Genomic DNA, 25,636 nt, shown 5'->3' on the forward strand with positions numbered 1-25,636 from the left:
AATCCCCCAGTGAGGGGCTGGGGTGGTGTGGCTCAGTGGTAGAGCCCCTGCCTAGAATCCCCCAGTGAGGGGCTGGGGTGTGACTCAGTGGTAGAGCACTTGCCTAGAGTCCCCCAGTGAGGGGCTGGGGTGTGGCTCAGTGGTAGAACCCCTGCCTAGAATCCCCCAGTGAGGGGCTGGGGTGTGGCTCAGTGGTAGAGCCCCTGCCTAGAATCCCCCAGTGAGGGGCTGGGGCGTGGCTCAGTGGTAGAGCACCTGCCTAGAATCCCCCAGTGAGGGGCTGAGGTGTGGCTCAGTGGTAGAGCACTTACCAATTCCACCCAGTGAAGGGTTGGGGTGGGCAGGGCTCTCAGAATAAAGTGTCTTCCTTGCTTTAAATGAGATTTTCTGGAGCACAGCTTTCACCTCGGAAAGGGGCTCTGGAGCTACGTGTGGCCTGTCTCCAGGCCTGAGGAGAAGGAAACCAGCACCCCGATGCTACCATCACAGGGTTAAACCAGGGCAGTCAGCAGGGCTCCTCAGTAGGGTCGCTCCACGCAGGCCCCTTTAGTCTCTGCTCCACAGCTCCTGGCTGCACCCCCCTGCACCTCCCTGGACTGGCCTGAGGCTGACATTCCCGGCAGGGCTTGGGCTCTGGGACAGGGACTTTCTGAGGAGGAAAAGGAAGGGACTCCTATCTGGTGAGTGGGAATTCTTGGCCACCCTGGACACTGTCCAGCGGGCCCTGGGCTGGGCTTATAGCAGTGACGGATGGGCTTAGCTGATCACATCAGTCACACCAGCCTGTCGCTGGGGTTGGCCCTCTGGGGCAGAGAGAGCAGGAAGGTTCATAATGGCGCCTTCAGTTGGGCTGTTCCTGCTCTTAGCCTGACGTCCAAGGCCATCCATCCCAAGGTAGCTGCAGTTGCCTCCCATTTGCCTCTCACCCCCCAGGGTAGAATCCAGGGCCTCTAACACTGAGTTACATCCCTGCCTCTCACTGGGGCATCCTAGGCAAGTACTTTATGACGGAGCCACACTCTCAGCTGTACCTGCCTCTTCCTATTTTTTTCTTTCTTTTTTTTTTTTAAATTTACTTATTTTAAAATTTTATTTGCAGCCGGGCAGTGGCGGTGCACCCCTTTAATCCCAGCACTTGGAAGGCAGAGGCAGGTGGATCTCTGTGAGTTCGAGGCCAGCCTGGTCTCCAGAGTGAGTTCCAGGACAGGCATCAAAACTACATGGAGAAACCCTGTCTCGAAAAAATAAACAAAAATTTTATTTGCATTAGTTTTTTGCCTGCATGAATGTCTGCGTGAGGGTGTCAGATCTTGGAGTTGGAGACAGCTGTGAGTGCCATGTGGGTGCTGGGAATTGAACCCGGGTCCTCTGGAAGAGCAGCCAGTGCCCTTAACCACTGGGCCACACCCCCAGTTTTACCTGCTTCTCCCTGTCTCTACTTCGGTTACCTTCGGTCACTTAGCTCCTGTTACCCACTGACCACTTCTGCAGTCCAAACTCCCCCACCTCGGGGACCCGGGAGCTCCCCTGTGAATCCGTCCAGTGTGATGCCTTTCCCGGTGGCTTCCCCAGGGGCAGAGGGCTAATCTCATTGCTCTCTGGGTGCTGTGGGAGGACTTGGGGTTCAGTCGCTGCTACGCACACAGGTGAGGGCGCAGGAGTTGGGAGACCTGACTGGGGCAGAGACAGCAAGAGCTGTGAAAGAGGAAATGTGAAGGCCCCAGGGACACCCTGAACCCACAGATCCAAGCGCCCTAGTGCCCTCTGAACCCGCAGATCCAAGCGCCCTAGTACCTGCCCTCTGCTACTGCTGACTCCATGGGACCAAGGAGATCCAGATTGGTAGGTGGGTGACAGGCAATAATGGGTGCTTACCCAGCGTCCACAAAGCCCTGGGTTTGATCCCCAGCACCACACAACCCGGGCGTGATGATAAATGCCTATAATCCCAGCACACGGCAGATGAAAGGCAGGAGAACTAGAAGTTCAAGGTTATCCATAGTCACAAGGGGTGTTCAAGGCCTGCCTGATCTACATGAGACCCTGTCTCAAAAATACGAATAACATGGCAAGGGCTGGCGAGACGGCTCAATGTGTAAGGGGGTCTGCCACCAAGCCTGATGACCTGCGTTTGTGTTTGTTTGTTTGTTTGTTTGTTTTCCAAGACAGGGTTTCTCTGTGTAGCTCTGGCTGTTCTAGAACTCGCTCTGTAGACCAGGCTGGCCTTGAACTCACAGAGATCTGCCTGCCACTGCCTCCTGAGTTGATCCTAAGACCCACATGGTAGAAGGAAGAAACTGGCTCCTGCAGGTTGTCTCGTGACCTCCACATGAGTATCCCCCCCCCCAATAAATAAACATTAATTTATTTTTCAAGTTAGTGGACCCTTTAAGAGGCAGGGCCTAGTGGAAGATGGTTGGTCGTTTGTGCTGCTGTGTTGGGAGGCGATTTATGTAGTTCTCGGGGAACCTGGTTATCTAACCAGCGTGGGTTGTTACAAAGTGAGGTCACTCTACAGTTGACAGTTGACCTCCTCTACACATGGCTATTTCCTTCTCTGTCTGCCCCACTGTGAGAAGCGGAGACGCCCTCACAGAGGCAGAGCGGCGGGGCTTCCTGATCTTGGACGTGCGGTTTCTAAAACCCAGCTAAACTGACCTGTGCTCTCTCTCCCTCCCTCCCTCTCTCCCTCCCTCCCTCTCTCCCTCCCTCCCTCTCTCCCTCTCTCCCCCCCCCTTTTTAGATATAGTATCATGTAGCTCAGACAGGCATTTGACTTGCTATGCAGTCAAGGATCCTCCTGCCTCTACCTCCCCAATACCGGGATATAGGCAGTTACCATGCCCAATTACCTACCTTCCTTCCTTCCTTTCCTCTTTTCTTTCCTTCTTTCCTTCTTTCCTTCCTTCCTTCCTTCCTTCCTTCCTTCCTTCCTTCCTCTTCCTTCCTTCCTTCCTTCTTTCTTTCTTTCTTTCCTTCTTTTCTCTCTCTCTCTCTCTCTCTCTCTCTCTCTCTCTCTCTCCCTCCCTCCCTCCCTCCCTCCCTCCCTCCCTTCCTTTCTTTCTTAATATACTGTCCAGCCTCTAGTATTTTGTTATAGAACAGAAGATGGACGAATACACTCTAGAACGATCCACACTTCCATGGCTCACTCCCAAGAGTTCTGCTAGGCTCTGATGTTCCGCAGAGCCTGAAGCAAGATCAAGGGACTAGGAAACCTGTTGTCTTAGCTGAGTTGAGGAAGGACGGGCTCAGTGATCCCTCGGGATCCCTCCCTTCTGCCAGCAGTAAAATTGGAGGGCTCTGCAGGGATCAATGGAAAGATGGGGAGGTGCCAGCTGCCTGGTCCTCTCCCCCAGGGGAACAGGCACAGCTATTTAGAGAGCGGCAGCTGGGACTGCCACTCAGAGCTGGAGACAGTGAAACCTTGGGCCTCTGCCCCTGCCCTTTGGGTGACCCTGGACAACCACCCCCGCCCCCAGGCTTTGGTCTGTCTTTAGACTTGAGTTTAGTGGTATTTTTCTCAGGGGCTTAAAGTTGGGGGTGGGTAAAAAGTCTTGGGAAATCTGGGGGGTATTGGGACTTGGGGTGAGAGCTCTGCACCAGGGCATTCTGGGAGCAGCCCACAGCATCTCGCTTTGGGTAGCTCTCACTCCGGCACCTTGAGGGGAGGCTGGGAGGGCAAGTTCACTGACTCAGGTGTCTAGGAAGGCACCGGGGAGACTGAGCCCTCGGGTGGTCAGGTCTTGGGGTGATACCAGTCCTCAAGGGACTCTGCCCTCCTTTCCTTCTGGTGACCGTCTGAGTGGTGATGTATAATTAGCCTCCTTCTGCCATCCACTGTCCGTGTGACAGCAGGCAGGCCATACCCCTCCTCGGAGTTTCTGCTGTCTCCTTCTTTCCAGACAGAGTCTCATGCAGACCAGACTAGCTTCCACCTTGCTATGTAGCCGAGAATAACCTTGAACTTCCGATCCTCCTGTTTCCAAGTGCGCCACCACTCCGGGATTGTGGGGTGCTGGTGCTGGAGCTCTGGGCTCCGTGATGCTAAGCAAGCGCTCCACCTCCTGAGCTACACCCCAGCACCTCTGCTTTTCAAGCCAGTTGCATTTGCCTCCCGGAAGCAGACCTCAAGTTTCCCTGTCCCCTACCACAGAAGGGCTTTGCTCGCCAATGGGGCCAGGGGCCAGTGGACTCAAAGTGGCATGCAAAATGGTAGTAGCAGGTAGAGACCATCTCTTCCTCCTGATGGGAAGGAAGGGGCCCCCTGGGCAGGGCTCAGCTGGAGCCTGGCAAGGGGAGCAGATGTCTGATTGCCATGGAGCAGGACACAGGCCTCTGGGGGACGTGTCTGAAATGCACCTTGTTACTCCCTGCCTTCACATGCTACATCTTGACTCCGCGAGGTGCCCTCTGTACAAAAAACTGTCAATCAGATCAGGCCACACAACCCTCATACCAGTCCCAGGCACCCACCTGTCACCGGCCTGCAGATCCCTCAGGCTGTGCAGGTGACTGGGTCCCCGTGAGTGATGGGGAGAAACATGCACCAGGATACCAACCTTGGGTGGTACGAAGAACTCCAGGCGGAAGCGCTCCCCAGCCACGGCCCTTCGCAGAAGCAGGCGACACTTCTGCCACTGTGCGGTGCCCCCAGGACCCGAGGCCGCGTCGTCTGCCACCATGAAGCGCAGTGCGCCCTCACGCTGGATGTCCACTAACTCCACCTTGGCCGCCAGGGTCCGTGCCAACCTCAGGCGCCGTGTCCACTTGTCCCGAGGCTCGGATGCAGGCTCGGCGACCTTAGGAGTGGCCCCAGCATCGGGCTCCGGGGACGCGCGCCGGTGCCACAGGTCGCGCACTCCGTCCACCACGCAGAGGCTCATGTTACGCAGAGAGAAGCCCTTGCGGACACGGGCCTTGGTGGCCGCGTGGGCAGACACGTCCTCGGAGCTGCGGGAGTGGCCATAGGCTGCAGCCTTGAGCGCCGATGTGACCGAGGTCACGGCAGGCTCGGGCTCCATGGTGTCCTCCGCTGTCCCCAGCACGTGGCGCACCTCCTCGCTGAAGACGGCCAAGAAGTTGGCGGCAAAGTGGCGGGAGAAGGAGGTCCCCGCGTCAGGCGTGTCGTAGGTTGGGTTGTCCCGAAGGAAGCGGCAGAACTTGTGAGCGAAGTCCACGGCAGCCACCTGTGCGTGCAGCTCGCAGAAATGCCGCCAGTCCGGGACTGGGGCGGGGGCGGCGGCGGAGCCGGGGGTGGCACCATTCATGGCTTTGGTCCCATGGCAGCCTCGGGCTGAGGGGAGAAAAGGAGGTAAGTATTTCTTTTTCTTTTTTCTTTGTTTTTCGAGACAGGGTTTCTCTGTGCACCTTTCCTGGAACTCACTTTGTAGACCAGGCTGGCCTCGAACTCAGAGATCCGCCTGGCTCTGCCTCCTGAGTGCTGGGATTAAAGGTGTGCACCACCACTGCCTGGCAGTATTTCTTTTTTTTCTCTTTCTTTTTCTTTCTTTCTTCCTTCCTTCCTTCCTTCCTTCCTTCCTTCCTTCCTTCCTTCCTTCCTTCCTTCCTTCCTTCCTTCCTCCCTCCCTCCCTCCCTCCCTCCCTCCCTCCCTCCCTTCCTCTCTCTTTCTTTCTCTTTGTTTCTCTCTCTCTCCCACCCTCTCCTTCCTTGCTTCCCTCTCTCCCTCCCTCTCTCCCTCCCTTCCTCTTTCCTTCCTTCCTCCTTCCCTCCTGAGATAGTGTCTCATGTAGCATGGGCTAGCCTCGGACTCCCTATGTAGCAGAAGTGACCTTGAATTTCTGGCCCTCCTGGGCCCATCCACAGCCCTCCCAGGGATCTCCTGGATCACAGAGACTGCTGGAGCATGCTCCCACCCCCTGAAGCTACAGGTGCAGGCTGCTGATCAGTGACGGATGGGGAGATCGGAGAGGGGCTGTACGGGGGAAGTCTCAAATAGCATTCTTGGGGATCCCCAGGGTCATTCTTTCTGGGGGTGGTCAAGGAGGCTGAGGGCAAAGATACTTTCAAATGGTGCCTCATGGTCTCCAGGAACCTCTCCAAGGTCCCCAAGCCCTGGAGAAGAGGTTGTTGGATTTCCTGGAGCTGGACTCACAGGCAGGTGGGAGCTGCTGTGTCGGTGCTGGGCACCCAGCGCGTTCCTCTGCAAGAGCAACAAGCGTTCTTAACTTCCGAGCTGTCTCCGCAGCCCCTACGGACTCGGTCTCAGCCACTGTCTCTCCCTTCCTTTTGGCCGTCATGACCTGAGGTGTTTATTCCGTCCCTCGCTCCCACCACCATGTTCTGCCTGAGTTGAGGAACTAAGGAGCCAGCTGACCTTTAACCCCTGAGGCTGTGAGCCAAAGTAAGCCGCCCCTCGCCTGCGATGCTCCTGGGTATCTGTTATAGTGACAGCCGCTTACATTCAGTTTCAGGGTCTTTACTCAGCTTTCTGATCCTGGGACTTTGAGGGTAATCTTCCTATAGGGTTCAAGGATGACCATTTTTATTATTGGCATCGAAGGCCCAGCCTCCTTAGGACTCCCCCCACCACACACACACACACACACACACACACACACACACACACACACACTCCTGGTGGCCCGTGTGTTGTTCCTTCCAGAACTCCCATCCCCACTGGACCAATCTAGAAATCCCAGCTGTCTCTTCATTCCAGCTTCTTCCACTTTGTTGCTAGGCAACTCCATCTTTTACCACTTAGGATGGGTAAACTGCAGAGTGCATGTCAGGTAGTCATCTGGGGGACTTGCTTCCTGTCCCCTGTTGTGGGGAACGTTCCTGGGAACACAAACCCAGCCTGTTCTGCCTGCCTTATCCATTTTCTTTCTTAGATTGTACCCAGTGCCTCCTTCCTGCATATTATTCAATGGATCTCCATTCAATTATGCAATTATACTACTGAGCCACACCACAGCCCCTCACTGGGGGATTCTAGGCAGGGGCTCTACCACTGAGCCACACCCAAGCCCCTCACTGGGGGATTCTAGGCAGGGGCTCTACCACTGAGCCACACCCCAGCCCCCCACTGGGGGATTCTAGGCAGGGGCTCTACCACTGAGCCACATCCCCAGTCCCTCATTGGTGGATTCTAGGCAGGGGCTCTACCACTGAGCCATACCCCAGCCCCTCACTGGGGGAGTCTAGGCAGGGGCTCTACCACTGAGCCACACCCCAGCCCCCCACTGGGGGATTCTAGGCAGGGGCTCCACCACAGAGCCACACCCCAGCCCCTCACTGGGGGATTCTAGGCAAGTGCTCTACCACTGAGTCATATCTCCAGCCCTTCCATCCATTTTCCCTTGGTAACTTTGTCCTTAAGTTAGTGGTGGTGGTGGCAGCGGTGGCAGTGCACGCCTTTAATCCCAGCACTTGGGAGGCAGAGGCAGGCGGATCTTTGTGAGTTCGAGGCCAGCCTGGTCTCCAACGCGAGTTCCAGGAAAGGTGCAAAGCTACACAGAGAAACCCTGTCTCGAAAAAAACAAAAAAACCAAACCAAAACAAAACAAAACACAAAAAAAAAACCCAAACAAACAAAAAACAAACAAACAAAAAAAAACCAAAACCAAGGAGATTAAGTAGGGAGACACAGGCCTCCCCTGGCAACCACCATCGGAGAGGCCAGTTTAGTGTGGGTGGTTGAGGGCAGCACCCATCCTTCTGAGGCACTGATGTCGATCCCATGGCTCTGGGCCCGCCCCTCCTCCACACCACAGCCCTTGGGACCCCCATCGCAGATCTCCCCCGTTGTCTGAGCCCTGTAATTTAAACGTTAGGTGAAAAATAGCTGTTGGCCGTTTCAGCAGCATCCTCGGGGCCAGAGGGCACAAGGGAACCCCTTCCCTCCTTAGGGCAGCCTTGGGCCCGGGCAGGCATCAAGTACAGGACCCACCCAGGGCAGAAGTGCCTGGGACAGGTTTCCTGAAGCCTGTGTGGGGCTTCACACCTATAGACAGGACAAAGATGGCACCTCAGGAGGAGCAATGACTGCCGCAGGACTTATCAGGACTTCTGGAGATCAGAGGGCGGTGTGCAAAGTCCACGAAGACGGAGGGAGATGGGTGCCGGGGCCCTCGTGAGCAGAACTCAGGCCGGACCCTTACTCGCTCCCCAACTCCTATTCACTTTCCATAATGAATCCTCTTCCTCTAGGAAGCCTTCCTCGACCTCCCCTGCCCAGGCTGGCACAAGTGTCTCCTCTGAGTGCCCACGGCCCCCTCTTGAGCGTCTTCTAGCAAGCTGCCCCTTGCACTGTGTTCTGTGCATGCTTCTAAGTCCATCTCCCTAGCTGGCATTAGGCATTCCTTGGGGGCAGAGGCCGGCTGCACCCACCAGGCCACCACCACCACCGCCATAGCCTCCAAGAAGGACGGAGCCGCTGCTAGCCCCGTGAGGGCCCGCCCCAAGTCCATGCATGCGCTTACCCAGCCGCAAGCCATCCATCTCCTGCTCTGTACATGATGGCGTGGGTGAGCATGGGTGCCAGACTAGGTATGGGCCCGTGTGGGAGCTGCCAGGAGGTCAGCCCCAGCACTGTGTTTCAAGACCCACCCCTCTCTCTTCTTGAGACAGGGTTTCCCTGTGTAGCCCTGGCTGTCCAGGAACTCACTCTGTAGCCCAGGCTGACCTCAAACTCACAGAGATCCACCTGCCTCTGCCTCCCGAGTGTGTGCCACTACAAGCAGGCGGTTTTCAGGCTCCCTTTGTCCCTCTCTGCTTGCTTTTGTGAAAGCCTTTGAAGGAAGAAGTACAGGGCCTTGTAGGATCCCACCTAAGCCAGGTGGAAACTGGACTCTGCCACCATTGGGCAGGAGACTGGCTAACTCTTTTCTGGCTTCCCTTCCCCAGCCCCCCGGCAGGCCAGCAGTGTATGGGTCTAGGCGTCCATCCGTACAGGTGCCTGCATCCCAGGCTACCCAAAACAGGGGTAGCAGGGTGTGGTGGCACATGCCTATAATCCTAGCATTAGGAAGCTGAGGCAGGAGGATTGGAAGTTTTAGGTTACTCTGAGCTACCTAGAAAATTCCAGGCCAGTTTGGGTGATATGGCAAGATTTTATCTCAAAATGAAAATGGAGAAACAAATGTCGTCAAGGGAGGCCAACAAGCACCCTACACCTAGTTACAGAGAGGGAGCCCAGGACTCACACATGGGAAGGACAGAGTGAGGCTGTCCACCACAGACCAATGGGCCCAGGAAGTACTGTTCCCAACAGCCCCTGGGGCCGGATCTGGGGAGGAAACGAAGTCCTTGACCTTGGCTGACCTTCCCAAATTCTGAGCACCACTTGAGGAGAGAAAGGCTTCCCTCCTCCCTGAAAGGACCAGACAGTGGGCTCCATAGTCTGGGCAGAGCCTGGAGGTGTTTCTACTCACTGTGGAGATCAGCCAGTGTGTGAAATCATTTACTGTGCAGACGATCGTGGGTTCAGACCGTGGGGAAGCAGGGTAGACATCGTCATCCTCCCTGACCCTCTGGGCTGGCTTCAGTTTATGAATTGAAGCCCCTGGCCACCATCACCCCTTCCCTCCTGTCTCTGCCTGGATGGCCTTCCTCCCTGGCCTTCAGGTGTGTGGAGCCTCCCCTTTTATTGTTACATTTGTGTGTGTGCGCGCACAGTGTCACAGCACAGGTGTGGAATCAGAGGACAATTTATGGGAGTCGGGTCTCTCCTTCCACTGTGTCGGTCCTAGGGATTGAACTCATGTTGGTAAAGCTTGGCAGCAAGCACCTTTACCCACTGAGCCATCTTACTGGCCCCATCCCTCTCTCTCTCTCTCTCTCTCTCTCTCTCTCTGTGTGTGTGTGTGTGTGTGTGTGTGTGTGCGCGCGCGCGCGTGCACATGCACACATGTGGAAGACAGCTGATGTTCATATCATGCTTTATCACTCTCCACCTTATTTCACTGAGACAGGGCTCTCCCACTGAACCCGGAGCTGGGCTGGCAGCCAGCAAGACCCCATGCATCCTCACGTCTCCACACCCCACTGCACTGGAGTCACAGGGACTGCGTCACAGGGCCTGTGGCCACGTCCAGCTGCTGGGGATTGGAACTCAGGTCCTCATGCTTTCAAAGCCAGTGCTCTTAAGCACTGAGCCTTCTCCCAGCCTCCAACCGCCTCTTTTCCTGGAAGTTTCTCTCTGTACTAGACAGGAATTCACATGTCCTGTGGCCCTGGACCCTTGGGTGTCTGTCTCCTCCTGCAGCCCTCGGGTGCTCAAAGAGGCCTCGTGACTCAGCCCTGGGAGGAGTGTGCTCTATGCTGACCCTGTTCCCTGGAGCCTCAGTTTCTCTATCAATATAATAGAGGGCTGGAGCAGGGGCCCGATTAAGACACAGAAGTATAGTCCCTGGACATCGGAGACAGAACCAGCTGCCTCCTTACGAGGACTGGGGACAGGTAGAGAGCGCCCTTTGGGTAGAGATAAAGACAAAGCCTTCTTTCTGGCCAAGGTGTGAGAGGTGGTGGGACCCCAGGTACTGGGTAGGTCCACCAGCCTCCACACTTCACTCCAATGGGATCTGTCTGGGCTTAGCCGCCCTAACTAGCTTCTCAGCCTGGAAAAATGCTGGCTTTTATTGTCTTTGAAATAGTCTCTCATGTAGCTGAGGCTGCCCTCCAACTCACTATATTGCCAAGAATGACCTTGATCTCTTCATCTCCAGGCTCCTGCCTACCGAGTACTGGGATTACAGGTGTGCTCCATCACATCCCGTTTATTGGCAGCTGGAGGAGGGGGGGACACCCAGATCTTCCTGGAATGACAGGCAGGTACCTCATCGACTCAGCTACCCCCAGGGCCTGTTTTTTGGCTTTGTTGTTCTTAAGTGGGATGGGGGCTTCAGAGGGGTGGGGCACGGCAGAGGTAGCTTGACCGAGTCCCCCCCTGCTCACGGCCTTGCAAAACCGCCGCCTTGACTAACCTCAAGGCCAGACACCCAGACCGAATCACGGCGCAGACAGGGGCAGCGGAGGGGGTGGACGGCTTTCCGGTAGTAAAAATAGCGCTGACAATCGGAAAGGGGGGGTTTAAAAAAAAAAAAAAAGCCCGTCTTCAACCCCCGCCAGCAGTGAGCATTTCCGGACCCCAAGGCCTGGTCATTCCTTAAAATATTGATGAGGCCGCCTCGCCGCTGCTGCGCGCTAATGGGCAGAGCAGTAATCGATCCAGCGCTCGGTGGGCGGGGAGATGCGGCGGCCACGCCCCCTGCCCGGGAGGCTCAGGTTTCTGGGAAACCCTTGCCGTGGCGACAGCAGCCTCCCTTGGATACCCTTCCTGCTCAGGAGTCGACAGATGCCCCCGGGAGGGGAAAGGCGGGAGTCTGAGGTTCCTCAGGGTGCAATCTACCTGCTACCCAGAGTGCCCGCGTGCGATGTGCATACGGTGGCCAAGAGGACGCAGGCAACATTAGGCAAGAGATCCCTTTCTGCTACCACTTAGTTTGTGCGGAACCACCAAGCGCAAGAGGGGAAGAGATGGCCAGAATGAAGGGGCATCTGTTTTTAGGCGAGACAGTGCTCTCTTTCAACGAGCCATTCATTATAGGGAAACTGAGGCCCCTCGCCTCCCCCCTCCCCGACCGCAACCCAAGAACAGTTTGACTTCTCTTCTACAGGACTTTCCTGGAAGCTAGTCCCAGCCGTGATTGCTCATGTCCTCCCTTCCCAGGGCTGACCTGGCTTGGCCCGGGCCACTCAGCCTCCCATTGACAGCAGAGGCTTATTCCAGCCTCCTGTGGCTCCAGCTGCACCTATTACTGAATCTCTCTCCATGCAGCCCAACCACATTCCTCCAGCCCAGAGTGGCCCTCACCAGCAACGTCAGGTGCCTGGACATTGCTTCTCAGGGCCACCTTACCTCACCTCAGGGGAGACCACATGTACAGGGCAGGCTCTGCACCAGACCCTCATGCCAGAGGGAGGAAGTGGTTGGTATTTCCCCATCCTTCCCCACCCCATGATGCTGGCTGGCATCGGGTAGCAGTCAGCATGAGCTCTGGCCTTCACATTCTTGAGCCTGCTGGGACTATAGGTAGATTAAGAGTCTATGGCAGCTGGCCAATAGAGTGCTTGCCTAGCACACGTACCGCTCTGGGTTCCGCCCCCCGGCCCTGCACATGTGTATGCATGGTGTATGTATGTATACGGTGGCTAACAGCTGTAACTCCAGCTCTCAGAAGGTGGAGACGATGGAAGGACCAGTTCAAGGCCAGCTTGGGCTATATAACAAGTTGGAGGCTACCCTGGGCTACTTAACACCTTTTCTCAGAACAAAGATGAAGACAGTTGGGGTTGTAGCTCAGTTGGTAGAGTCCTCGCCTAGCATCCGAGAAGCCTTGAGTTCTGTTCTCGGCATCAAATGCCCCAGGCAGTGGTGGCTTTCACCTGTAACCCCAGCATATGGGAGGCTGAGGCAGGAAGATCAGGACTGCAGGGCTGTACTCAGCTACAGGAAACCCTCTTTTGGTTCAAAAGAAAAAAAAAAGCGTTGGATCTGCTGCTTCACAGATGTGGGTGTCAGGGATCTCTGGGTAGTTCTGGCTTTTCTCTGAGTGTTGTGCTTCCCCATCAAGCTCCCAGAGACCTCTTCCTAGACCATGGCCTGCCCAGAAGAGCATGTTTGGAATGCATCTGTTAGAGCAGTCTAGAACACTCCCATGTCCCACAGATAACTAAGCTCAAGCATTTCCCTCCATCCACGTTGGGGCAGTGGAGGGACCACATGGACTAGGTCTGAATCCCTGCTTCTCTGCTTCTTAGCCCTTACACCTACTGGGGCCTCAGTTTCCCCATCTGTTGAGATGGAGGGCCAGAGCATGCTAACTTCAGAGTTTGTAGCCATGTGTGATGGTGCATGCCTGTAATCCCAGAAGGCAGAAGGAGGAGGAAGCTCATGAGTTCGAGGCCATCCTTGGCAACTTAACAAGTTGAAGGCCAGCTTGGTTTATGTGAGACTCTGTCTCAAAAATAAACAGGGCCCGTGAGATGGACGGCTCAGTAGGTAAAGTCACTTGCTGACAACCTGAGTTTGGGACCCAAATGGAGACAGATCACTGACTCTTCCAAGTTGCCTCTGATTGCCACACAGCAAGATGGGCCCATGTACACAGACAGAAACAAGGTAACTGTAAAAAAAAAAAATAAATACAGATGAAAAAGTAACTTGTTTAGAGATTAAAGTTCTCCCTGCTTCGATTTCCTAAATGTTGTTACTTTCTTTCTTTCTTTCTTTTTTTTCTTTTTTTTGAGACAGGGTTTCTCTGTGTAGCTTTGGTGCCTGTTTTGGCTCTCACTCTGTAGCCCAGGCTGGCCTCGAACTCACAGAGATCCACCTGGCTCTGCCTCCCGAGTGCTGGGATTAAAGGCGTGTGCCACCACGGCCCGGCCCTAAATGTCTTTTCTAAGTCCCTTCTTGCGCACTCTGGCGCCTGGCTACAGTGACCTTTCCCCTAGTCTCCCTACTTGTCCCCCCACTCAAGTCCCCACAAATCAAATATTCACACCGGGGCCCAGGTGAGTTTCAGAAACCCATTCTCCTACAGTGTCTTCCTGTAACAAAGGCCTCTCCACCCCCCTGGACAAAGAGATGGGGTTCCGGCAAGGGTGCCCAGAGGCTCACTAACTGGGTCTGTACAAGGCCATCCCCCTTAGTGTCAGTCACAATATGGTGACCCAGTGTTTGAAAAGAGCCAGGTTCCAGGCCTGTCCCTTCCTGTAGTTCTCATTTCTAGCTGAATTCTTTCAAGGGTACAGAAGGGGGGAACCCAGTACCTGCTTTTTGGGAAAGAGCAGGGGGACCACAGCTGGGACCTGCAGGAAGGAGGGCCAGAGGCGTTCGGGTGGGGACGGGGACCACACGTGGAGCTGGGGTGGCTGGGACGTCTCAAAGGCCGGTCCGTTTGTCCTCAGGAGCGCCCTGTGCTGGACAGCTCCTCAGCTCCGGCTGGCTCCCGATGCCCCGTGCCCGGCTCGCACCCTACCCTGCTTTGGGTAGTGTGGGGAGGAATGAGGGGGGGGGGCAGCTGCAGAGCAGAGGTAGCCCCTCTCCAGCTCTGGCTTGGGCTCAGCAGCCTCTTCCTCTTCCAGTGCTGTGTGCTTCACATGGGTCCTGACCCAGTCCCGTGTGTGTGTGTGTGTGTGTGTGTGTGTGTGTGTGTGTGTGTGTGTGTGCGCGCGCGCGCGCGCGCGCGCGCGTGCATGTGTGCATGCGTGCCAGAGGTTGGCATCAGGTGTCTTCCTCAGTCCCTCTCTATCGTATTTTTTGAGAGAGGGTCTTGAAGATTTGGCCTGGTTGGCTGGCCCGCAAGCCCTGGGGATTCTCCTGTGTCTTTTCTTCCCCAGATCTGGGATGACAGGCTTGAATAGCCGTGCATGGGTTCTGGGGCGGATGTGACTTGGCTCCTCGTGTGTGTGGCGAGCACACACTCTTACCTCCTGAGCCATTTCCCCAGCTGCTCTGTTGTGGTTTTATCCTGACACACAACGTGAGTGACTCCTGAGACTGCCCTCCTGTGACCCCCAGTTCTGAGCAGGACAGAACTCTGGGTGCTGCGGACGCTAACTAAAGTGCCCTGGGCTTCGCTCTAATCTCCTCTGACACCGGGCATCCAGCCTGGCATCATCTCACCCACCACACTCCTCTGTCCCAGTAGCTGGCAAGCCTGCAGCCCGTGTGAGGCTGGAGAGCCCCTCTTCTCCAGGGTTACCGCTACCCTGGCCCTATTAGTGACCTGTGGCCTGTTTCCCCCATCAGACTGTGACTTCAGAGGACTTGTCCGCTATCCTCAGAGGGTTACAAGCGTCTGCAGAGTGCAGTCCCACCTACCTCACCCGGAGGAAGAAAACAGTGTACTCCCACACACCATGCCCCGCTCACTGTGCCCAAAAAGGTGCACGCCTGAATTCATGTTGAGGGCACACATGCTGTCCCTGGGGACAGAACACAGCCATAAAAAGACTCAGCTAGGTGAGAATGAAAGAGACCTCACTAGAAGCAGGGGACTGTGGCGGCCTCTGGGACCCCACATGGGCCGCCAAAGAGAGACAAGCGGCAGGCTCTAAGACTAACCAGATCCCATGGGGACTGCAGGCTGGAGGCTCACAGCACCTGAAAACCCTCCCTCATGCTTTACCAGGGTGCAAGAAACAAGAATCAGGTTTGGGCATGGCAGTGCACGCTTGGGATCCCAGCATTTAGGAGGTAAAAGCAAGAGGATCAGGAGTTCAAGGCCAGCCTTGGTAAAATAGTGAGATGGAGGCCATCCGGGGTTGCATGAGACTGTCTCAAAACAAAACAAGGATGCCAGGTGGTGGTGGCGCACACCTTTAATCCCAGCACTCAGGAGGCAGAGGCAGGCCGATCTCTAAGTTCGAGGCCAGCCTGGTCTACAGAGTGAGTTTCAGAGCAGCCAGGGCCACACAGAGAAATTCTGTCTCAAAACGAAAACCAAACCAAAACAAAAAAACCCAAGGTCTATCAGAATGACCTGCTAGGTAAAGTGCTTGCTGCCAAGTCTGATGACCCCAGTTATTGCGAGGACCCACGTGGTGGAAGGAGAAAACAGACTCCCAAAGTTATCTTCTGATCTCCACAGCAGGGTGCCCCTTCCCAAATAAGTGTACTAAAAATTAAAAAAAAAAAAAATCAAAGCTAAGCTCTTGCCAGGGAGAAGTGGCTTGGAGGCCTCTGACTTGTGGGCTGAGGGACTTTGGGCCGATCATCTCACTTCCTCTAAATGTTTTGTGGCGCTCAGAGCTTGGCATGGGCCAGTTGAGATCAAAGGCTTAGCCCTGGGAGGCCCAGTCTCTACTGGCTGGATGTCCCTGCCTTCAGCACTGGGGGTGGGGTGGGGCAAGTGTGTGTTCCAAGTCCTCCTTGGGGACTCCTAGTAAGTAGGTGACAGGGACTTGGAGGCTTTGGAAAGCGTTGTTGTTGTTGTTCTTCACAACTGGGGGAAGAAAAGTGTGTGTGTTAACTCTCTGTTTCCCAGACCCACAGTCCTCAGCCAACAGTCACACCTCCCAGGGTGGGTGTGCAGGCTACTTATAGGAACTAAGAGGGAGATGGGTAGAAGCAGCGGGTGGGAAACTCTGCCCCCCTCCGAGACCCTGCCCCCATCAAACCAACCCTGCCTCAAAAACCCACACAAAGGTGGGAGAGACCCAAGTCTACAGGGCTGTTCTCTGATCTTCACAGGTGTACTGTGAGGCACACGTGCCCACACACATCACACACAAACAACACCAATAAATGTAATTTAAGAATAATTTAAACACAGGCAGATCTCTGTGAGTTCAAGGCCAACCTGGTCTACACAGAGAGTTCCAGGCCAGCCAGGGCTACTGTGAGACTGTTCTCAAACAACACACAGAAACAAAACCAGGATACCTCACACTAGCTTAATGGGATTTTGTAAATCTTTTTTTCAAAGATCTTAGAAGCCAAAAGAGATATATTCATGAGACAGGGTAGGGGCTTCAGATTCCCCCCCACCCCCACCCCATAGATTCCTAGGGAAACCACTTATCTAGGCTGCTACCCAAGTAGAGGGATGCTCCCTGCATGGGACAATTCCAGCAGGCTCCCCGGCAGAAATACCATTTTATTTGGCATGCAAGATATTCAGCTCAGGGGGAAGAGAACAGGTTGACAAGATGGCTCGGCGGGTAACGACACTTGATGCCAAGCCTGAGGACCTGAGTTTGGTCCCTGGAACCCATATGGCGCAAAGAAAGAACGGACTCTTGCAAGTTGTCCTCTGACGTACACACACACACACACACACACACACACACACACACACACACACGCAAATTTTACAAAATTTACGAAGGGGCAGAAATGAAGTTCAACACGCCCTGACAGCCCATCCCCTGCACCACCTCGTGTGAACTAGACTCTGGCTTATTCATGTTCACAGCCTCTTTGGGGGATACCCCGCGAGGCTCTCGTCACTGCAGACTTCTGACCCCGAAGACCCCACCGAGGGGACCACGCGAGAGTGGAGGGGTAGGAAAACCCTGGCGGGTCCCAGCCTCTGCCTGGCTTCGGCCCGCATCCCTGGCGCGGTGTCTAAGCGCGCAGCTCACAGGTTCATCAATGGCCTAGGCCGAAGGGGCTGAATGGAGGGCACTAACCCGCCCCTTCTTAAAGGCGCCGGCCTGTCACCCTCCGCGATCCTCCTCTCGAACCCCGGGCTGCTCCGGAGCTCCAGAGTGGGCGGGTCACGAATGGTGGCCGTGGGGAAAGGGGCCTGGGCCGGAAGGAGGGCTTCCCCATGGGGTAGGTAACTGTGGCCCCGATGGGGTCCCTCCAGACCCCAGCGTGTAGCCATCACCCTCATTCTGGGTTGATCCACCTCCTCCCAGACCCGGGAAGAGACCTGAACGTCCCCTCCCCCCAGCCTCAGATCCCTTCCTGTAGGGGACCAGCTGCGCTCGCCCCTCCAACCGGCCAGTGTTCGAGGAGGGGACCGGGCTCAGCTGCTCCGGAGGTAGCTGCTCCCCGCCCCCCCGCCCGAGCTTCCCGTTACTCTCCACCTCGCCAGGGCTGTGGGTCCCCGATCCGATCCCAGCGGGGCTCAGCCCCTCTGTCGCGCGTCCCCCTCCCTCCCCGGTGCACACAAAGACGACACGCTCGGACCCGGGCGCGTGCGGCCCCGGGGTGGCGGTGAGCACACCGCACGCGCGCGCGCGCACACACACACACACACACACACACACACACACACGCCCGCCTTCGGGGACAGCCGGGCACCCGGGTGGGGTAAAGACCCATGGGGACAGGGAGCTGAGGACAAGCAGGCCGTACCTACAGGCGCGCAGCTTCGGCCGCGCGGGCCGGGGCGCCGGAGGAGCGCTGCCCGGACCGCAGCCGGGATGCCGGGACCCGGCGGCGCATAGCCCTCCGGGCCGGAGTTCGGCCCTTGGTGGCCGGTGGTGACGGCGGCGGCAGTGGCGGTGGCACCCGCTTCTCTGGCCTGCAGCCTGCGAGGCTCGTGCGCTCTTGGCGGTCCCGGCGCAGCCCCCTCGAGGCTCTCTCTCTCCCTTTTCGGGCTCCCGAGCTCGGCGCGCTCGGAGCCCAGACTCGCGCGCCGCGCGCCCCTGCGGCTCCCTCCGCGCCCCCGGCCCTCCTCCCGGCCCCAGCCGCGCGCGCCTCCGGGCCCCGCCCCACCGCTAGCCCCGCCCCGACACGCCCACCCTCCCGGCTCAGGCCCCGCCCCTGCCGCGCCCCCCGCCCACGCGGTGCGAGCCTCTAGCCCCGCCCCCGGCTCCCCCGCCCCGCCCCCGCGCCCTCTCCGGAGCCCCGGTGGCGCCGGCCAAAGCGCTCTGTCTTCCTCCGGACGGTGGCTGAGCCCAAAGACCTGACCCGGGTGCCCAGTCCTAGGAATCCCTCCCACGTCGGGGCGTCTCCCGGAGCCTGGGGGGGTGGTGGGCCCCAAGGGGACGGTTGGAGGGTGTTCTGCGTGGTGGGCCACCCCGGGCGTGGACACCCTGGGAACCGTCCCCGGGTTGTGAGTCTCAGACAGGGGCGGGCGCTGTAGGCCGACCCTCCGCCGCGAGGACAATGGGAGCCTCGAGGAGGTCCAGATGTCGCAACCGAGGAAATGTCTGTCTGGTTCTCAAGAATCCCGAAGCCGAGAGCCACGCCCCCTGCCCCCCACCCCATCCCCGGGCCCTCCCGGTGCGGGAAATCGCCGGGGAGCTCAGGGCCGGGAAGAGCCCCTACACACAGGTCCTCGCCTCCCAACTTTACTCTGGTGTCGGGGAGACCGGCCCCGCCAGGTGACGTGCCTGAGGTCGCCCGAGGACTGGAGAAGTTCTCACTCTGGGTTGACTACAGGAGAAGTAAGCGTTGCTGGTGGCGCTCTCCAGCCTCCAGAGGGGAGGGAGGCCGTGTCCCTGTGATCAGGCTTCCTGAAGGAGCCAGGTCGGCTGACATATGCGTATCACCCCAGCGCTGGGGAAGGTGAGGCAGGAGGCCAGCCTGGGCTACATAGACCCTGTCTCAATAAGCCCAAGTCAAAAAGAAACGAAACCCCACAGGTGTGTTAGGACGCTCGGAGACGAGACCTATGGCTTACTTCTGCAGAGGACGCCATCTCTTTCATCTGCTCTCGCCTCCCGGCTCTCCCTCCGCTCCAGGCGTGCCTGGTTAGCTCCCTGTGTTGACCTCGGGCTGTGATCTGCCTGGATGTCCCCATCTGCGCTCTCCTCCCACTCACAGTGGCCTCTGACCTTTGTAAAGTCCGTTCACTCACAGGAAGTCAGATCCACGGATAACTTCCCTAGAATCATCACGGGTGGCACGGGGGAAAATGACATTGGAGAGGTGGAGTGCTCTGAGAACATGGAAACCGGCTTGCTCCAGCCTCTCATGTGCCGCCTGGAATCCTGGGAGCTGTCCTCCAGGGGAATGGGGTCACAGAAACCAGCCAGACCTCTGTCAGGCCGGGGTACCTGTCCCTTCGCTGCTACACATGGACCAGCAGCTGCCCTAGCTGTCTCTAGACCTGGCCAGCCAACACTTCAGGAAAGCTTAGGCTGTGATCCAGCCATTGACTGGACTTGTGCACAGGTCCAGTTGCCTGGCTGGGAACCAGGAGTCTTGTGAATGGAGTCAGGAAGGGTGGGATAGAGGAGGGAGAGGAATTGTGTCCCTGGGTGGTCTGGCGGTGGAGCCCACTGTCTGGGGAGAGGGAAGGCTGGGCCACCAAAGGGGACTCACCCGGTTCTGAGCTGTGGCTTGAATTTGATGGTGGGCTGTCAGTGGCCGGAGAGGACTCTGGGGTGGGAACCAAGACAACGGTTCTAATTCCCCTGGAGAAGGAAGTGAGGAGTGAACCTGGCTCACATGAGGAACTCACAGGAGATACAGAAGTGTGTGTGTGTGTGTGTGTGTGTGTGTGTGTGTGTGTGTGTGTGTGTGTAGTGATTGGCTAAGAGCAGCTGTCGTGGAGATTGGAATGAAGGTCAGGGGTGACAGGTGCATCCTGGCCCCCCGAGGGCAGAAGGCTTTGGGGCTTTGGAGATCAGATAGGACAGATGATAAGGGGACCCTGCTGATGGTGGCCCTGAAGGAGGGGCCTCCCTGGATGCAGAGGCCACAGAGAGCTCAGGAATAAACCTGACACGGAGAGAGCCCTGTGAGCCTTGCTTTGTGAAAGCCTCAGAGCCCTGGAGGGTGATGGCTTTGGTGGGCGTGGCAAGCAGGGGCCAAGAGGAAGAGGCTCTGGGGCACCCAGAAATGGAAGCAGGAACTCCCCAGGAGCTGACATGAGCCGGTTGGGACATGTCAGGCTCTCAGCCATGGCTGGTCTGACTAACTGATGAGCACTCTGTGACGTGTGGTTTTTATGAGACATTGCTGCTGTTGTAGTTCAGGCTGGCCATGAAGTAATGATTCTTACTCCAGCATTCTGACTGCTGGGAATGAATATATACATTTATATTCAAATATATATATAAATTTATATATATATATATATATATATATTTCTTTTGGGATGGGGATTGAACTCAGGGCCTTGTGCAAACTAGGTAACAGTCTACCATTGAGCCACACCCCAGCCCCTCACTGGGGGATTCTAGGCAGGTGCTCTACCACTGAGCCACACCCCAGCCCCTCACTGGGGGATTCTAGGCAGGTGCTCTACCACTGAGCCACACCCCAGCCTCTCACTGGGGTATTCTAGGCAGGGGCTCTACCACTGAGCCACACCCCAGCCCCTCACTGGGGGATCTAGGCAGGGGCTCTACCACTGAGCCACACCCCAGCCCCTCACTGGGGGATCTAGGCAGGGGCTCTACCACTGAGCCACACCCCAGCCCCTCACTGGGGGATTCTAGGCAGGGGCTCTACCACTGAGCCACACCCCAGCCCCTCACTGGGGGACTCTAGGCAGGTGCTCTACCCCTGAGCCACACCCCAGCCCCTCACTGGGGGATTCTAGGCAGGTGCTCTACCACTGAGCCACACCCCAGCCCCTCACTGGGGGACTCTAGGCAGGGGCTCTACCACTGAGCCACACCCCAGCCCCTCTCTGGGGGATTCTAGGCAGGTGCTCTATCACTGAGCCACACCCCAGCCCCTCACTGGGGATTCTAGGCAGGTGCTCTACCACTGAGCCACACCCCAGCCCCTCACTGGGGGATTCTAGGCAGGTGTTCTACCACTGAGCCACACCCCCAGCCCCTCACTGGGGGATTCTAGGCAGGGGCTCTACCACTGAGCCACACTCCCAACCCCTTCCTGGAGGATTCTAGGCAGAGTGTAACACTGAGTTAGATCCACAGGTAGCTTGGGAATAAAAGACTAGATCTCTGGTTTGGATGGGGTGTACTCAACAGACTCACTCTGGTCTGGGTTCCAACACAGCTCTGGACACATTCATAGCACTCTGGGGGGTAGGAAGAATGGGAGAGATCCTATCTACATGCCAGGTGAGCTCCAGGAGGTGGGGCTACAGGTACCCACCACCCTCTGAGACACCCAGTGTCTAGCTGAGGAGTCACAGAACACAAGGCCCCACTGTGGCTGCGATGGGTCTTTATTTCAAACATGCAAAGCTGAAGAAAAGCATCACATCCAGCTGAGGAAGATCTGCCCGCGGCCCTGCGAGGTGGCCTGGCTGTCGAGGCCCTGCGAGGTGGCCTGGCTGTCGTGGCCCCGGACTAGTTTTCCTGGGGCCTCTCAGACTGTGGTCTGAAGTGCCTGAGGCACAGGAGCTTTGTTGGGGGAGACTTCCTCTTCTAGAAACCAGAACACTTTGCTAAAGAAGCAAGAAGAACTCAAATCATGGACGGGGTGCAGGGAGGGGGTAGTGGAAACCATCCCGCCCTCTGTGGGGCTCCCTGTCTGGGGGACGGCAGTGAGGTTGTGTCAACCCTCTGCCCCCCTGAGGAACGGGGCAGATGAAAAGCCTGCTGGCCTAGAAGAGCCGCCCACCTATTTCGGGGTGTGGGTGTGCTCCTAAGGGAGCCTATAGGGATGCCAGATGACATCTGTATCACAGTCAGGAGGCTCGGCCACCAGGGCTAGAGGTCCTGATGTGGGTGGAGCCTAGGTCAGGTGACTAGACTGAGGGCGGAGCCTCAGGGGCCCCGCCTAGCTGGGTGCTAGGGGTCCTTTGGCTCTCTGGGGCATCTGGCAACTATTGGCTGAGGACAGAGACAGTTTCCGTGGGGATTTTTTTTTGGGGGGGGGCGGCATGTCATTAGAAGCAGCTGATCAAGCAGGGACGGGGGATGCAGCCAACACTCCTCGGGCGAGCCTGGGTGTCACTGCCATAAGTCGCCAGCCGCTCCGTTGTCACTCTCGTGGAATTTGTGCAGATGATCGGCAAACCTGAGGGAACAGCGTAGAGGAAGATGGGTGAGCGCAGGGCGGGGGACTCTGGGAGGGGAGCTGTTCGGGGGGGCTTGGCTCCAGGTGTGGGGGGGACCGGGGGACAGCCTTACTTCTTGGCGCACGTGGCGGCGCAGTCTCTCTCCACGCTTTCACTCCATGCCAGCTTGTAGAGCACCTGGTCAGGGAGAGACACCGTGAGCTAGCTGCCTGCCTCATGACAACTCCTATGGCCGCCTACAGATGTTAGGTCCTGGGGCGGGTGGCCTTGGAGACACTCTTGAGCCAACCTACTTTATAGATGCTTAGAGAGGAGCAGACACAGAGCTACTTGAGTTACTCTCCTAACACTGTGGGCATATTCAATAAGAGACTTGGAGACCAGGCTAGCCCTGGGGCTATCTTCTGCTATGTTTAGTAGGGAGAAGTGGTTCCTGATGCTGAAGCCTTCTGTGCATACAGTTCCCACCTATTCTCCCTGTCTGGTGGATGGAGGCATCACCAGCCCTATATCCTTAGACTGCCCTCAGCCCACTGACTATAAACTGTCTCTACCTGGGCAGACAGTGCACATGGGCCTTCTCCTCTGTGCAGCCAACTGTCTGTTCCCTGAGGGTCTAGTTAGGCCTGCTCTTTTCCTGCCTTAACCTCCCACCAGTGCTGGGAATGGAACCCAGGGCCTCCCACATCTAAGCAGGCATCCTATCCCTGAGCCACACCCCAGCCCCTCACTGGGGGATTCTAGGCAGGGGCTGTACCACTGAGCCACACCCCAGCCCCTCACTGGGGGATTCTAGGCAGGTGCTCTACCACTGAGCCACACACCAGCCCCTCACTGGGGGATTCTAGGCAGGGGCTCTACCACTGAGCCACACCCCAGCCCCTCACTGGGGGGTTCTAGGCAGGTGCTCTCCCACTGAGCCACACCCCAGCCCCTCACTGGGGGATTCTAGGCAGGGGCTCTACCACTGAGCCACACCCCAGCCCCTCACTGAGGGATTCTAGGCAGGTGCTCTCCCACTGAGCTACACCCCAGCCCCTCACTGAGGGATTCTAGGCAGGGGCTCTACCACTGAGCCACACCCCAGCCCCTCACTGGGGGATCTCGGAGGTGCCACACTGCTAAACTCTATGTCTAGCCCTCTTTTTACTTTCTGAGAAAAGGCCTCCTTAAGGTGTCCTGAATGTCCTTGAACATGCTATGCTGCCCAGACAGGGCTTGAACTTGTGATCCTCCAGCTTCAGCCTCCTGAGTGGCTGGGATGACAGGCCTTCTCCATCTGCATGCCTAGTTCCTCGCTCAGTCTTCCCACAAAGCCCTTCCAGGACTGGCCTCCTCTCCAAAGTGGCTCAGCTGTGCTCCAGCCAGGGGCCCCGATGTTGGGGCGTTCCTTATCTCTAAATTAAATTGAAGACCTTGGAGTTGGGGAGGGGAGCGGAGTGAGCCAGAGCTGAGGATGAGGCACGGGGGGGGGGGGGGGGGCTCTGGAAGTCCTCCACACAGTAACAGTGCGCTGCTGCCCAGAAGAGCCTGGAGACAGCCCTGGTCCACGGCGCATGCTCACCAGGAAGACCAGGCAGTGCAGGAACAAGGTGTAGAAGAAGCCGATGGTGCGAGCCATTTTGTTGGAGAGAATCAGACGCCCCTGCAGGGGAACAAGGGGGTAGGTGGGGCGGGGTTGCGCTGTGCTCCTTCCCTCAGAGGTCTGCAGGCTACAGAGGCGATTTCTTCGTGTGTGTTTGTGTGCACACGCCTGTGGAAGCTTCATCACGGAGATCTGCCTGCCTCTGTCTCTCCAGTGCTACCACTATGCCTGGATCAACTCTTTTTATTTTCTTTTAAGACAGGGTGTCTCCGAGAACCTGGAGCTCAGAGTGGCCTAGGCTGGCCAGACAGCAAGCCCCACATTTCCACAAGCACCGCCCTAGTGCTGGGGCAAAGATGCTCGCCATGGCATCAGACTCTTTCCCACGGGTACTGTGACTCGCACTCAGGTCCTCAGCAAACCCTTTATCTGCAGAGCCACAGACGCCCAGGCCTGGATACAGTTCCCGGCGAAGGGTGCCCCCTGCAGGTCCATCCAGAAACTGCAGGCACCGATGCTACCTGAGGAGCTCTCCCAGAGGTGGTGTCCTAGAGGGTCTGTGTGACCCGGGGGCTTCTTCAGAAGGGGCTAAAGGTCAAAGACACGGGTACGACATAGGTGGGCACAGGGATGTGGACTCACCATGCCAAGTGTGGCCTTGTCCCAGGGGCTCAGGCCCAGGTACTTCCTCTGCCGCTCCTGAGGACAGAGACATGAAGAAAGGGTCCCACACTGCAAGGCTGCCTGAATACTGACGTCACTTTACAGCACTAGGGAGCTCCTGGGGACTGACTCCCTGGATGCCTAATCTGGTGTGGCATTCCATGACAGCCTGGGTTCCTCTGGCGGCCTATGGCCTCCGTCCAGCAGCTCTTTCTACCTATAGGGAAGCTCTTTATGGGCATGGCTTCTGTAGTCTAGGACGGGGGAGCTCGGGGTGGCACCTGTCACCATCTGTCACGGGGAGTTGTGACCCCTTTGCTGATCTGCACGTGTACCCTGGGTCGACCTGTTCACCAGTGCTTCTCAACCTGGGGGGTCACAACGCCTTTGCGGGTTCAAAGAACCTTTCCCAGAGGTTGCCTAAGACCATCCTGCGTATTAGATATTTACATTCACGATTTGTAACAGTAGCAAGATTACAGTTATGAAGTAGCAATGAAAATAATTCTATGGTCGGGGGTCACCACAACATGAGGAGCTGTGTTAAAGGGTCGCAGCGTTAGGAAGACCGAGAACCGCCGCTGTTCACGACCGCACGGCTTAGATGACCACTTGGGCCTCGCATGGATATTACACCTGGGGGTGCAGAGGTGGCTGGGAGTTCAGGGGAGGGGTGGTATGCACGAGTAGATGGCACATGGGGCAGAGGATGATGCTTTGTGGGTGGGACCCAGGGCCTCACCCACGGCAGGCGCGGGCTTTATGGCTGCGTCACGCCCCCAGACCCTCATTGGAGGATTCCAGGAAGGCCCTCTGCCCCTGAGCTACACCCCCAGTCCCGGAGTCCCTGCTCACGTACCCTCTTGCTGAAGGAGGAGAAAGGGTCCAGGCGCTCTTCATACTGGGAGGAGTACCGTAGCTCAGTATCGTCACTGCCACTGCCCTGCACGGGGTGGGGGTGGGGAGGGGCAGAGAGATCCCATCAGTCACCGGGTTTGGGAATCCCGGCTTCAGGAA

At 57.1% G+C, this 25,636-nt stretch overlaps 2 protein-coding genes across 10 annotated transcripts in view; both read right to left on the reverse strand.

Moving 5' to 3' along the window:
• Sh2b2 (SH2B adaptor protein 2) overlaps positions 1–19,856 on the reverse strand; it is a 30,895-nt gene extending 11,039 nt beyond the window's left edge. For 3 of the 6 annotated variants that reach the window (XM_042268057.2, XM_042268056.2, XM_076561336.1), the window contains exons 1-2: positions 17,835–18,165; positions 4,563–5,296 (exon numbers count right to left, since the gene is read on the reverse strand). In XM_042268057.2, coding sequence (XP_042123991.1) covers positions 4,563–5,270 — 708 coding nt within the window. In that variant the 5' untranslated portion in view covers positions 5,271–5,296; positions 17,835–18,165. Of the gene's footprint in view, positions 1–4,562; positions 5,297–17,834; positions 18,166–19,107; positions 19,295–19,751 lie in introns of those variants that run through there. The other 3 variants (XM_076561335.1, XM_042268055.2, XM_006971264.4) reach the window with 3 other exon arrangements.
• A 1,699-nt stretch (positions 19,857–21,555) lies between these two features.
• The window catches only part of Cux1 (cut like homeobox 1), a 335,152-nt gene continuing 331,071 nt past the window's right edge, over positions 21,556–25,636 (reverse strand). For all 4 annotated transcript variants that reach the window (XM_076560949.1, XM_076560948.1, XM_076560947.1 and 1 more), the window contains exons 19-23: positions 25,479–25,562; positions 24,599–24,655; positions 23,936–24,016; positions 22,484–22,548; positions 21,556–22,370 (exon numbers count right to left, since the gene is read on the reverse strand). In XM_076560949.1, the coding sequence (XP_076417064.1) occupies positions 22,304–22,370; positions 22,484–22,548; positions 23,936–24,016; positions 24,599–24,655; positions 25,479–25,562 (354 nt within the window). In that variant the 3' untranslated portion in view covers positions 21,556–22,303. The remainder of the gene's footprint in view (positions 22,371–22,483; positions 22,549–23,935; positions 24,017–24,598; positions 24,656–25,478; positions 25,563–25,636) is intronic.

Source organism: Peromyscus maniculatus, chromosome 23 (genome assembly GCF_049852395.1).
Source record: "Peromyscus maniculatus bairdii isolate BWxNUB_F1_BW_parent chromosome 23, HU_Pman_BW_mat_3.1, whole genome shotgun sequence".
Taxonomy (NCBI): Eukaryota; Metazoa; Chordata; class Mammalia; order Rodentia; family Cricetidae; genus Peromyscus; species Peromyscus maniculatus.